The 14,601-nt window shown below is 39.4% G+C and overlaps 1 protein-coding gene and 1 long non-coding RNA gene across 2 annotated transcripts; one reads left to right on the top strand and one right to left on the bottom strand.

The window, feature by feature from the left end:
* Positions 1-10,616: 10,616 nt before the first annotated feature.
* LOC106434298 lies at positions 10,617-12,363 on the bottom strand. Its single transcript, XM_048752878.1, has 3 exons — positions 12,226-12,363; positions 11,469-11,521; positions 10,617-11,395 (listed from the first exon to the last, which is right to left on the bottom strand). Exons 2-3 carry the CDS (start codon positions 11,478-11,480, stop codon positions 10,820-10,822), a joined length of 588 nt encoding a protein of 195 aa, XP_048608835.1. The 5' UTR covers positions 11,481-11,521; positions 12,226-12,363; the 3' UTR covers positions 10,617-10,819.
* A 1,163-nt stretch (positions 12,364-13,526) lies between these two features.
* LOC106434299 lies at positions 13,527-14,186 on the top strand. The gene is made up of 2 exons (XR_002662760.2): positions 13,527-13,760; positions 13,846-14,186. It is a non-coding gene; the product is annotated as an uncharacterized LOC106434299 (long non-coding RNA).
* The last annotated feature ends 415 nt before the right edge of the window (positions 14,187-14,601 follow it).

Below are 14,601 nucleotides of genomic sequence, written 5' to 3'. Positions count from 1 at the left end.
CAGACAGTGATAGTTCTTGATATGATTGGGCGTTCTGGTACCCATTCGGATTCTGTTCGGATCTATTCGGGTTTCTGGTTTTCGGGATTAAAGATTTTAGCCACATTCGAGTATTTATAAATTCCGGTTATAGTTTGGGTTCGGTTCGGATCTTTGTTGTTTCAGTTTGGGTTCTGATAACCCATTTATATTAATTTTTAAAATCTAAAATTTATTATATACTTTAATTTTCTCAAAAACTGAAACAAAATAATATATTGCATATAAATTTTAATAATGTATGCCAAAATACCTAAACTTAAAATATCAAGTTTTGGCTTGAATATTTGGATAGAGAGAATAAATAGATATTTCAAGTATTTTCAGTGTTTTGAGTATTTTCTAACTATTTTAGATATTTACTTTTAACTATTTATATATATTTTCAAGTATTTTAGACAACTTCACATTTTGGATATTTTTTGATATGTTAAATCTAAATTAATTAATGTATTAATGTATATAAATCTATTTCGGATATATTCGGGTACCCAAAATATTTTGGTTCGAGTTGGGTTCGGTTCCAGTTCTCTAGATACCAAAATTTTGAGCCAGTTCGGATATTTAACCAATTTAATTTCTGATTTTGTACTTTACTTTGTCGGACCGATTCAGTTCGTTTTTTTTTTATTTAGATTTTTTCCCCAGCTCTAGCTCTTGATTTGATGAACTTTACTTTGTAGCTGACGCACTACAATAAAACAAGGTGATTTAAGACGAAATTCCAAATGATAAAAACATTGTTGAAAATTCCTAAAAAATACCCGATGAAACTCTGTAAAAAAAAAAGCAGAGAGAGAGAGAGTCATCGGGAATTATTTAAAAATGTTTTCTGAAATTTTCAAAACTTGTTTTAAAAACATTTCTATATTAATAATTATTATCATATTTTAAAAACGTTTGAATAAAATTAAATCCATCTTGATTTTTTTAAATATTTATTACATTTAAAATGTTTTAATTGTTATTTATATTTTCAATTTAAAACATTTCAAAAAATTTACATTTAAAAAAAAAAAATCTTACAAACTTTTCAAAAAGGTATGGATCTCCTATACAGGAACGCCGTTCCGGGTCTTGTGGACTGATAGCAATACTTCTTTGGGCCTTACCCCCAGAGTTTTCACCAACCAAACCTTCTCAAGGTTTAATACAGGGATTTCGGACTACGATGAGCGTACAAGAGTTGGTTCAGCCACCGGGCCAAGAATCCTTCACGTGTCTCCATCCTCATTATCTGCAAGTCCCAAACACTAGGTATGATTTCCTTTTTAAGAGTATTTTATTATTGTATATTCAATATTTACTATTAATTAACTGTGTTCAATTTTGGCTTCGGAGGTTTTAAGTTGTCAAACAACAGCATCAGCAAAAGCATTCTAAGGATGGAGTACCATATGCCAGAGAATAGTTATCCAACGTACAATGACTTTCATAATTTTAAGCGCAATCGCTGGTTTGAGAAATTTGCTGTAAAATTTTCTCAATTTTTTTTTGTTTTTGCTTTTAAACCTTACATTTTAACCTCATTTATCGTTTTTTGTTTTGTTTTTAGCAAGAGTTCACTTGAGATTTAAGATTGACAAAAACGGTGAAAACCGCTTTACACCAGTACGCGAGTGGCCTCTACAACAGTCAAATCAATGAGTAGAAGCATAAGTGGGAGGTTCAGAAAGTGTCGAAGCACATAAACCCGGCCGTTTGGGAGGATAAGAAGCATTGGATTAAACCAGAAACGAAATCTCAGTCAAAAACTAACTCCGGTAGCCGGCGAAGCGAGCGTGGAAGGAAAGGGGTTTATGTCCACAACTTGGGGTCGATCAGTTTATCTTCTCCGGAACTTCAACTAGTAAGTTTTAAAATTCTTATACAAATTAATTCTTTAATATCTATTGTTTTTAGATTGCAGCAAACTATGGTAACCCATCAACAATTTTGAGCTGTTGAAGTGTGCCCACACCAACAAGCAGACTGGTGAAATTCAGGAAACGGTTATGAAGGAGGTCATCCAGCTGGTCCATTCTCAAGCAGACAAATTCATTTTGACACATGATTATGTGTCCGAAGATGGATCTTCTACTTCTTCCAACAGCTTAACTCGATAGCAACTGAACAACCTTGTAGTTGGGTTACATTTCAAATACTTCCTTCATATTATATGTCTAATATGATTGTTATTATAACTTGGTTACTTTTCCTCACATGCTGTTCCAAAGGAGAAATGTCGTTACGTCGGGTTAGGTTGTCCAACCTGATATACCATGAATTTTACCCGCTTTTAGCCATGGTATATATGTGTTTTTAAATACATTATAGTTATTTTGCCGTCTTTTTAGTATGTTTTCAGGTTTAGGTACGTTTTGGAGGAAAGTGGTGATTTTGGAGTATTTTGAGTGCATAAATGCACTGACGTGTCAGATGTTTAGATATGGATGGAGAACTTACCACGGTGCGATTGAGCTGATCTTTTTACACAAGATATATCTTGGCATTAGCTTTCCAATGCCACCGGCGGAGGTTAATCCAACGGTTAGATCAGAAGTTATGCCTGTTTTACCGAAGAGTGATCAGTCTATCTCGCGAGAGAGAGAGAGAGAGCTGTCGAGGAGATGAAGGAATGTCGATCGATGGTGCACCCTTGGTGTTGATCGATGGTGATTCCATAACGTGGGCCGAGTATGTTTTAAGGCCGACTTAAGCCCATAAGCAACCAAAAATTACCAGAATACCCATGGACGACCTAAAACTCTATTTATGTGTATTTCTAAGCCATTGTTGACGGCTACGCTTTCTTTACATCTTGTTATTAGTTTATGTTAGGAGAGAAGGGAGGAACTCCTCCAGAGTCCTCCTGGAACTCCTTTGGTTTTATCATTTCTTTCTATTTTATATATATTCATCTATGATTTCTGTGACAAACTTTATGATTGAATAGATCCACCTGTTAGGTTTATGGTTCAGATATTCATGAAGGATTAACCAAAAATATAGAATTGCTAAGTGTCAGGATATGAATCAACTAAACCGTTCTTAATTCATGTGTTCTAGAGTAGCTAACTAAGAACTTGCATATAGATATTAGGGCGCAAGCGGAAGTTAGAAAATTCGTAAAAAAATGCATAATTCGTAAAACGGTCCATAACGGTCTAAAAAACGAAACAGCCCATTTTCAACTTAACACGTAAAGTAGCCCGATCTCAATGGCAGTTTAATTTACTTGGAGAAGAATAAGGAGGAAAACAGGATAGTGGAAGATTTTTGAAAGGGATAAACTTGAATCTGTACCAAAAAGGAAAGATCAGAGGAAATGTGGAAAGAAGGAAGATGTGTATATACGGGAAAATTGCAACACGGCTGACCTTGGAGGAGTATATAGTTAAGGGCGGGATAGAGAATAATGAAGACATAAACTTAGCTATTGAAACTCTTTGCAATTAGAAACCTTAGGCTTTATTTTTGCTTCTTTGCTAATCAAGCTGCAACTCACATATGATTTATTTGCTAATCTAGCGGATTTGTTTAGATTTTTCTAACTCTGCTCATTTGATTCCCTTAAAATCTCGCTTCCAGACGGACATCATGTAGCGTTTGGTCTCTGAAACACTCTTACGAAAATTCAGAATTAAGTCTTTTGTTTTCAAGAACGTTTTTCTTATTTTGTTCTGCGTATATTTTTTCGGTTGGCTCTCATAATTGGCTTTTCTCAAGTAATCAATCCTTGATCTCTCCATAAACGTCTTTCGATTAATTCACCGTTAAATTTGTGCTTTCATTCTGAACGCCCCAAATTCAGATTCAACAATTGGCCCTGCCTTTGGGAATTAGGAAACAAATCCAAGAAAGATCAAAGATGACCGGAGAAAACAATACTAAAACGGACGGTGCCACCGCTCCACCAGTTGCAGATCTCTCCACCATGATGAGCATCATGCAAAACCTCATGGATCGCTTTGAACAAAAAGATGCATCAAACAATGAAACTAATAAATGACTGGATGCCCTAGCTGCAGCTTGCACACAACCCCTTGCCGATGAACTAGATCCTAAAACTGAAAGGAGACAATAGTTAGAAGAAACGTCAACACAATAGGGCCCTAAGTTGCGGCGAATCGAGTTGACCAACTAACAACTCAAGTGATCAACATTCTTCGGAACTAGATACATAATATCTATTCTAAATCCATCAAGAAACAAAATTAGCTCCTGAGATAGAGCGTGTTCTTGCTGCAACGCAAAATACACCCTTTACGAGGAGAATCACGAAAGTTTGACTCCGGAACTAGACAAACTCAAAGTCTCGTCTTTCTTGGAAAAAAAACTGATGCTAACGATCTTATGAATATGTTCAAAATAGCCATGAGAGATGCATACTTTAACGATGAGGAGAAAAATGCCTGCTACTGTCAACTATTCGTGGAGAGCCTTACTTGGCGGGCGTTGAATTGGTTCAAGACTCAGGTAGAACTCCAACGATAGTTTTTGCGAACTATCCGCCAAGTTTTCAAAGATTACTTGATGTTAATTAGGAAAGTAGCTTCAGAAACGCAATTGTGGAAGATGTGTCAGGGTCCCAATGAAGGACTCATGGTCTTCGTTAACAGATTCAAGGGTCTAGTGTCTAACACTACAAGAAATAGTGTGATTTGCAAGGAAAATAATTCTAGAAATTCCCTTGCAAATGGCCATTTGAAAGGAAATTTCTAGAGAAACACTCTCCTCGAAAATCCTTACTCGCAAACTGCTTTTGGTTGCTAATCCCTAGCAAATTTTCCGACGGAAATGTTTTCCTTGTAATTTGCGACGGAAAAATAGTAATATGTATATATATATATATATATATATAAGACAGGTTCATATGAGGGATTCACAGATCCTCTAGATGCAGAGCAGCTGGAGCTTTGAACCCAAATCCGTTACCCACGTATATCCTCTACAATTGCAATGGAAAAATTTCCCTTGCAATTCTCTTGGAAACATTTTCTTGCAATTCCCTAGCAAAGGGAATTATTATTTCAAAAAAAAATTACAAAATACAAACTATATGTAATTAAAAATTAAATATGTTTTAAATTAGATACCTTTATAAATGAAATACATTTATAAATTATATATAATTATAGATTAAATACAATTATAGAATACAATTATACAATCATACTATTAATTGAAAAGATGCTTAATTGAAAAGATTATAATTTGATTGGCTGCCTTATTTACTAATGTGACTAAGCAAAGATGACATGGGAGAATGAGACATATGTGACTCATCAATACACTTAGGATTAGTCTCTCTAAACTTAATGACATGACTGATGCGGTATTAGCTTCCCTAAACCGTTTGATTTACCGATTTCTCAATCTTGGTTTGTGTTAATCTATCCTTTGGTTATCCTAATCAAAACTCGCTAGGTTTGTTATCCTCTAATTCAAATCGTAATTTCAAATCATAGTACTGAAAATTTACTGTAGAAATCTAAGTTCCATTGTTGGTTTAAATTATTTATATGTGTGTGTGTGGTTTAGATATACAAAATTGTATTGATGCTATTAATTTATGATTTCATGTCCTCATAAGCTATTCTTTTATATACATACAACATTATAATTTTTTTTTGAGTGGTATAATGTTTAGGGATTCGTATTCCATACAGTTAGAGTGTAATATTTAGGGTATATGGTTTATGGTTCTTGTGAAACATATGAAATATAATAGATTATGTCGTTTAGATATTTAGAATATTATGGTATTTGATTGATTGATAATCACATATAATTTGATATTCAGTTTTGATATTGTTTCCGAAAACCACACTTCTAGTTTATTCAAGTTATGAAATTTTTCTTCGTAAAAGAGAATATCCCAATGCATATACCATAAATCATTTAGGCATTCATTTAAATATCACATATTATGGTAGTTTAGGTACTATATTTACTGTAAATCTTTTAAACAGAAAATTATGATATACTTAAGAATATTCTTCGGTCTCCTAGGTTAAGAAGTCGAAAACTTATATATACTTCCTTACATTTACAACCAAATCGTTTGACTCTCTCTCTCTCTCTTCTCCAAAACAATGTCGATTGCCGCGAGAAATGTTCCACACTATGTTCTGGTGAATCTTATAGAAGCATCCAGTGACTCAGAAAATTCGCAAATGGACTTTGTACAACTCCAAAGCGGGAAACTGATGCAATCATGGACAAGAACAATCCAGTTGATGGACATCCAGCTGATGGTCAGGACAATATGGATGAGCAAGTTGTTGGTCAGGACATAGAAAACCATGTTGATGGTCAATCCATACATGGTCAATAATGGGACGAGCCAGTTGATGGTCAATCCGTAGATGGCCAAGCTGATGATCAGACCATGGACGAGCCAGAATGGTCAAGAAAAGAAGATGGACGAGACAGCTCTATTTTGACCCAAAATGATTGTTGGGGTCAAAATCGGTTACGACGAAATCAATGTCAGAAAAGACGTCCGAGAAATTTTTTTCCTCATTAAAAAAATGAAGTCGGAAAAGAACGGAAAAACTATCAAAGGTCTAAAGATTAGTTCGTGAAAACAAACAAACTTGATCATCGAACACGGATTCAAATCGACCGTTCACCGAGCTGGACCAGTCCAGTTCGGCGAACGGCCGAGCTGGACCCAACACGGATTCAGCTCAACCAATCGCCGAGCTGGATCAACCGAGGATTCAGCTCGGCCGTTCACCGAGCTGGACCTGTCCAGTTCGGCGAACGGCCGATCTGGACCCAAGATGGATTCAGCTCGGCCGTTCGCCGAGCTGGATCAACCGCGAATTCAGCTCGGCCGTTCGGCGAGCTGGACCCAAGACGGATTCAGCTTGGCCGTTCGCTGGGCTGGACCCAAGACGGATTCAGCTCGGCCGTTCTCCGAGCTGGACCAGTCCAGTTTGGCGAACGGCCGAGCTGGAACTAAGACGGATTCAGCGAACGGCCGAGCTGGACCCAAGACGGATTCAGCTCGGCCGTTCGCCGAGCTGGATCGACTGGATCTGTCTTCACATCGTCCTCGTGACTCCTCTCCCGAGATTGCGTCTAAATCATTCTTGTTTCGTCTCGATCGGAGGCATCGTTGGAACTCTCTGACTTAAAAACCGCGGGAACTCCTCTTTTCTCGAAGACATTCGGATTGATCGTATTGAATGGCAACGGTTAGCTGAACATCCAAAGTTGCCTACGCTATACGAGGAATTTGAATGATCTTCAAAATTGACGTTGATTCGGAAAAATACTTATCATAAAATCATAAAAACGCAAAAGTTGGGAAACAGCCCAAAAAGGGCCAGAACACGGCAAAGAGCCCACTTATGATTTTATGAAACCAAGCCCAATCATTATGACGGTTTATCATCTGTCGCCCAGAAGAATTTAAAGTCAAGTTTCCGAAGATAAATGTCAAGTTTCCGAAGATAAATTCCAAGTTTCCGAAGATAAATATAGAGATCGAAGGAAAATGGAAGATTTCCGCGAAGCGATAAACTCGACCGGGGGCAGAAAGGGAAAAATGTAAGCCGCCTTAGAAGGAGTATATAAGGAGATCGAGGCTGAAGGGGTGAAGACACACAAGAATTATCATTCAGAGCAATACTTAGAGCAATTTAGGCAACTTTCCGTTTTTGTTATTCGAGCTGCGACTCAATTAGGGTTTTTGCAGTCTTAGGTGCTAGAACTAGGGATCTCGCCGACAGCTCTCGTAGCCAAGGCTCTTACCTCGTTGTAACGCTCATACGCAAATTCAGAATAAGATTAATTTCTCTCTCTTTTCGATTCTCATATTTTTTCTATCTGTCTTTTCGTGTTTTTGATTGCTTGGCGTGTGGTTTAGCTGATATCCGGGACTTCTGGGAAATTAGAGCTTTCCTAACTTTCCTAATTCAACGGAATTCGACAGTGCAAATTTCGGTTCCCACAGTTTGGCGCTAGAAGGAGAGAAGGGGGGGGGGTACGGATCAATCTAACTCTCAGCCACCAACGCTCGATCAGACATGTGCTGACGATCTCAATAGCCAACCAAACTCGTGGCGGCACTGTCGCCGACGACAACGTTGAGAAGACTCCAGCAACAAACGTAACCGCAGTCAACGCTGACGCAAACACTGCAGCATTCGAGGAAGTCAAGAAAATGTTCTCAAACTTCGAAAAGAAGTCAGCAGAACAAGACAAGGCTATGAGTTCTCTCGCTAAACAGGTTGAAAACCTAACAGCAAGAACCAAGGCCGTTCTTCCACACGGAGCAACCCGAATCCATGGAAGAAGACTCGATTTCGCAACTCCCATGGACCGATCCGCCAACGCACAAGGGAAATCATCTGGACAAAATCCCGACGAAACTACCCCCGCGCCAACTCGGAATTTCTCAAGCAGTACTCCATGTTCATAGACCGAGAAACCTCTGATGTCGATCTCTAGAGCATGTCCCAGGGAGAGGACAAACCTCTCTGTGACTTCATAAAATGATTTAAGATCGTCATGGCCAGAGTCAGCGGAATAAGCGACAAAGTAGCATTAGACGCACTCCGTAAGACGCTCTGGTACAAGTCGAAATTCAGGAAGTGGATAACCTTGGACAACCCGTGTACGATTCAGGACGCGCTCCATAAAGCCACGGACTACATAATTATCGAAGAAGAGACGAAAGTCTTGTCGCAAAAACAGAGGCTGGCGAAAACATCATCGAAGGATCCTGGGTCGGATCGAAGGATCCTGGGTCGGATCAGAAGCCTAAAAGGAGAAACCCCCGTAACGACAAAAACGTCCATCACGGGGAGAAAGAGATCCAGGAAGCGCATAACTATGCCATCAGATCTGGACCGGAGCAAGGCCGGACGACGGGTAATACATGCACCCGAAATCCGAATTACGACGAAAACGCCTTCTGCGACTTTCACCAGGCTCGTGGCCACTCGACTGTAAATTGCAAGGTTCTCGGTGCCAGGTTGGCTGCAAAGCTGTTCGCGGGAGAACTCGCCGAAGTATCTAGCGTAAAAGACCTCATTTCAGAGCGCCCTCCGAGAAACGATAAGGCCCCTCAAACAGAGAACCCTCTCCAAGGGAACCAATCGGGAGAAAAGCGCGGGAGAAGACAGAACGAGAAGGGCAACGACAATAGTCGCCCCAGGGTCAACATGACCATCGAAGGATCACAGTACTGCAGCGATACCATCTCTGCCATCAAAGCTTATGAGCGCAAGGCTGAGACGAGCGCGAATTCGCTAACCTGGTCCGCGCCTGGTGACTTCCCGAAAGGAGTGATCACTTTCGACGAAGAAGATGCCGGCGGGATCGATCAGCCCCACTGCGACCCGCTCGTGATCGACCTCATGATAAGAGACCTCGAGGTCGCGAGAGTTCTCATCGATAAGGGTAGCACGGTCAATGTTATGTTATGCGATACCCTTAAAAGGTTGAATGTTGAGCTAGGAGAAGTCGTACTGTCCCCCAAGCTGCTAACTGGTTTTGAGGGGACGACATCTATGACTCTCGGGTCGATCAAACTACCCGTTGCGGCGAAAGAAGTAACAAAGATCGTCGATTTCGCAGTCGTTGACCACCCAACCATCTACAACGTCATCATGGGCACACCTTGGCTGAACGCCATGAAGGCGGTCCCGTCGACTTATCAAGTAGGCATCAAATTCCCGACTCATAACAAATCGCCGCAATCTGGGGATCCCAAACACAGTCGAGACGCTGCTTCCTGGCCAAACACAAGCTACGACAGATCTTGACCACCGCAATGGTGAATCCCAAACGGGCAAAGCTGACTCAGACGTTGACTAAAAACGCTTCGAAAAAGATGATCCAGAATCGTCGACTCAAGCAACGGCCAAAGAACAATCAGTTTCAGAGCCTAATGCTTCTACCTTACCGGAGTAAACAGATCCGGTAAAAGACGTCGATCCTGCAACTAACGCGACCGACGCAGTAGCAGAGTGAACATACTCGCACAAACAAACAGAACTACGATATGGCTTGATCCTCGAAGAGGGTACGTAGGCAGCTCATTCAAGGACGAGTTCAGCTATCCTCCCTCTCCAAAAAGGGGGGGAGTGGGTACATATACGAATACTCGTAGATCCATCCTAAGGATAGGTCCTCTCACATCCGACTAGGATAAAATAGCGCGCTGTAAAAGAAAACCGAAATTTCGGTCAACACTTTCGGGAGACTTAAAAATTGTCCTCGAAGAGATGCTCGATTCCTACCATACACGTCGTATAAGCCGAGAACATATCGCGGACTTTAAAGCGGAATGAAGTCAGGTTAAAATCGCAACAGGCTGAACGACAGCCAATTAGTCATCGCAAAAGCCTTCAACCGAGAGTAAACCTAGGTCTCACCCTAAACCCAACACACTGGTCTCCAATGTCTCAAGGCATGATATCGAAAAGATACGAGATTCTGAAAGCATGTCTCTTCGTCCCTAACCAAAAACACGCTCGAAGCTTCAATGAGCAACCGGTTTGACGATCTACCAAAATAAAAAGAAAGAGGCGAAGGACGAGATGATAACTCGAACCCTTCTCCTTACACTTAGCAAGAATTCAAAATCCATAAAACCTCATTTTTATAATAGCATGGTTCAAACACAAAGCCGGTAAAACGGCAGGGATTCAAAGCGTCACTCGGCCAGTCCCGTTACTTAAAAACAAGGCCATACTAGGCCAGCACACGAACAAATAACAGAAACAAATTACAAAGTCGAGGAGATACTTCCTCAAACAACTCACAACAAGCCGTGCAATCAATCACCAAGATCAAAGTTCCCACTCATCGACCTTCCAATCGAGTAGTCGTTCACATCAAGCGGAGCCACCGGCTGGTCCACCTCACCCATCTCATCGAGACCTCCCGTCTCGGCCTCCGCCGTGTCGGGGGAAACGGGAACTGGTTCCCATTGCTTCCAAATCTCTTCTTCGACCTCAGAAATTTTGGGATCTTTGTCTTTCTCCGCTATGAGCCCGGTCTGCTTCGCATACTCGCTAGAAAACGGGTAGTCGGGAAGATGCGTAAAATACAAACCACCCACGGTTCCACGACACTCGCGATAATCCGCGAACGCCTTGTAACGCCCTTCGAGCTCTCCAAACGATTGCGAGAACTTATCACGACGGATTTTCTTAACTTCAACTATCTCCCTCTTCCCCTGCCTATAGGCATGGTTGACCTCCTTCTCAAACGAATCTCTCTCACGACGACGAGAACTTTCCAACTCATCTTTCAAACGAGCAATCTCTTTGTCAGCCACCTCGGCTTTGAATCGAGCCTTGTGAGCCTCTTGTTTGCTCGTATCAAGGGCTCGGTTTATCATAAGAAGGCCCTGCAAGAATTCTCAAAGTCAATAGATCTTAGGACAAAGCAAAACCCGAGAATGTTAAAAGATGAGAACCTACCCCATTGACCATCCTCGCCGCTTTGGAAAAATCTGACACTTCGTTGGATCCACCTGCGGTCGGAGGAAAGTCGAATTCAAACAATCCGTCGAGACTAAACTGAAGATAGGAGGAATCTAGTTAGCTTGCCTATCAAACCAGATCGGAGGAATCTAGTTAGCTTGCCTATCACTCTACCCGTTCAAAACAACCATCAAACAAAATTAACCAGCTACCATCAACCCTATTTCGATCCAACCAAAATCAGAGTGAGATTCATTGGGATAGTTGCATCAAGTGGTATCAGAGCACCACTCTGAAGATCGATTTGTTTTAGGTTTATTTCTTTAACCCTTTCTCTGTTACAGATTCTATGTTTTCTGGGTTTCTATTCAGTTTCTGTTTTCTCTGGGTTTGATTTTTGTTTCTCTATTGTTTATGGGATTGAATTTCGAGTTCTCTGTTGTTTCTGGGTTTATTTCTTAGTCCCTCATCTGTTTCAAGATCATCTCTTTTTGGGTTTATTTTTTATTTTTGGTTAATTTCGAATTATTTGTTTCTCTGGGATTGATTTCTCTGAGTTCTGGGTTTGATTTCTCTGAGATCAAGAGATCTATCACATACCCAGCAATATTCCATGTATTTTTTTGTAATCAAGAGAACCGAGAAGGAGAGATCTGACCCTAAAGCAACAATGGAGTTTTTTTTTGGGGGGGGGGGAAGGAAAAGATCAATCCAGATTCCTTCCTTATATGGGAAGATTGATTCAGATGCATACCAGGAATGAGAGAAAGAGATGGAGTTAGTTTTTTGTTGCCATGACTACACCAAGAAGAAGGTACATCTAGCAGTCACTGGTTTCTGTGGATATGCATTCACTTGGTGGGATAAAGTTTCTAAGACCAGGAGATTCAATGGAGAACCACATGTTTCTTTTTGGTTTGAAATAAAAGCGATCATGAAGAAAAGGTTTGCATCCAGAAGCTATGGTCAACTTGATTTGAATGAGAGTCCATCAAGTTTATCCAGGATACTTCATCCACAATTTAGCAGCAGCAAGACATCTTGTTCTTCTCATGATTATGGTTCAGTAGATATGAAAGAAAAGAAGCCAAAAAGATGCAAATCCATGGGTAATCAACAACCTGCTAGAGATAATGAGATTGGATAGAGAAAGAACAAAGCTGAGAAAAGTTCAGATCAGGAAGAACACAAAGACAAAGCTGAAAAGAGTGAGCAGCTGATCATGAAGAAGTGTCTCAGGTTCAAGGGTTTTAAGCTTTCTACAACTATGGTTAAAGTTCACCTCATCTAAACCCTAAACATGCCTTAAATTTCAACATCCAACACTTATAGTAGATTTCAAAATGAACATTTATAATTATCAAACTTTAAAAAATTATAACTTTATAACTTTATAATTTATTTTTTTAATCTTGATTATAAAATTTAACTCCAAAACACTAAGTATGTTTTAACCCCTAAACTCAAAACATAACTAAAACTCTAATTTGTGTTACAAAAAAATAAATAATTAAAACTCTATTTTTTTCAGACCATAACCTATAATATTAAAATTAAACTTAAAATTTAGTCTTTTATTGTTAAGTTATAACTTACAAACATAAACCTTAAATCTTCAATCAAACTCCATACCCTAAACCCTAACTCCTAATATAAACCATATTTTCACTTAATAAGAACCTGAAATCTAAATTTTAATTCTTTAAAAGAAAAAACTTTATACAAGTGTGTTATAGTAAAAAAAGAAATGTTATAGAAACTAAAAAGTTAAATAAATAAATAACAAAACACAATTGACAAAAAAAAATAACAAAATACAAACAACAGAAATGTTTTTTTGGTTAATAAACACACAAAGGGACTGAAAATATGAACCACTAATACAAAAGTGCGCGGATCACCATCTTAACCGTTGATATACTTTAATCCAATGGTCAGATTTAACCCTTTTGTGTTTATTCTCTTGTCCCTCTCTCTCCTCTGTCGTAACTTTTTCTCCTCTATCTCCCAGTTTTTTTTATTCTTCCTCTGTCAACCTCTACCACCGATTTTCCTGATTTCTTCCATCTTCATCCTCTTATCTCACTGATTTCTCTTTTCCATCTCTCTCCCCTGTCGAACTCATGAATTTTGTGGCTTTTATTTAGGGGTTTCACTAAGCTTAACAAAGCAGACTTTACTAAGTTGAGGCAAGAGAAGCGTGTTGCTCCTACGTCCATCTTCTCCGACTCCCTCTTTCTCTCTCCCACGGCTCCATGTCTCTTCATCTCCATACTGGCTATGTCAATGGTAATGAATCCCCTCCTCCTTTTTAGAGCTACAAATAACTACTATCTCATCATCTCTCTTATGTGTGTTTTTAATTTTGGTGAAGGTAGAAGAATTGAACGTGTGAAGAAGAACCAGAGGAGGTATGCGACTGCCGTAAGCGAATAGAGGTTGTGGAGGCTGGAGTAAGAGAACAAAGGCTTGAGGCGGATGCTCTAGAGGCTGGAGGCGCTGCATGCGGAGGCTGGAGGCGGACGCTCTGGTAGCGGCGGCTTATGTTTAGGTTAAGCTTAATTATGTTTTGGTTAGTTAATTAGTTTTAAACCCGGTTTGTATGTAAACTGGTTTAATTTATAAACTGAAAACATTTGTAATCTTCTGGTTTAATTTGTAAACCGAAATCAGGTGTAAACCAAATTTTTAATATCAACCGAAATCATTTGCAAACCGGTTTAATTTATATATCGAAATCAGTTGTAAACCAAAATTTAATATTTAATAATAATAATAATCAATTTTATTTTTTTAAATTTTCAGCAAACGATTTTAATTTTCATAGCATTGAAAATATGTCAATATAAATTATGCCATGGCAAAATAAAAACGCGATAGAAAATAATGTCCTAGCTAAAACAAGGTGCTATTAAAATAGTTTAATATAGTACTGGGTAAACGCTATAGCATCTTTATTTTTTATAGCACACGAAAATACGCTACGATAGAGGAAGGATCTACCATAGCTGCGGCTGTCACGGCGTTCTTCGAAACGCTACGAAAACGATATGGTTGCACATTCTCGACGCTATTAATGCCGATATTTCTTGTAGTGGGAACATCCTTGAACAAGTTTGAACTGTTCTGC

This window comes from Brassica napus, chromosome C3, assembly GCF_020379485.1.
Source record: "Brassica napus cultivar Da-Ae chromosome C3, Da-Ae, whole genome shotgun sequence".
NCBI lineage: Eukaryota > Viridiplantae > Streptophyta > Magnoliopsida > Brassicales > Brassicaceae > Brassica > Brassica napus.
This window is presented reverse-complemented; position numbering and strand designations above follow the sequence as displayed.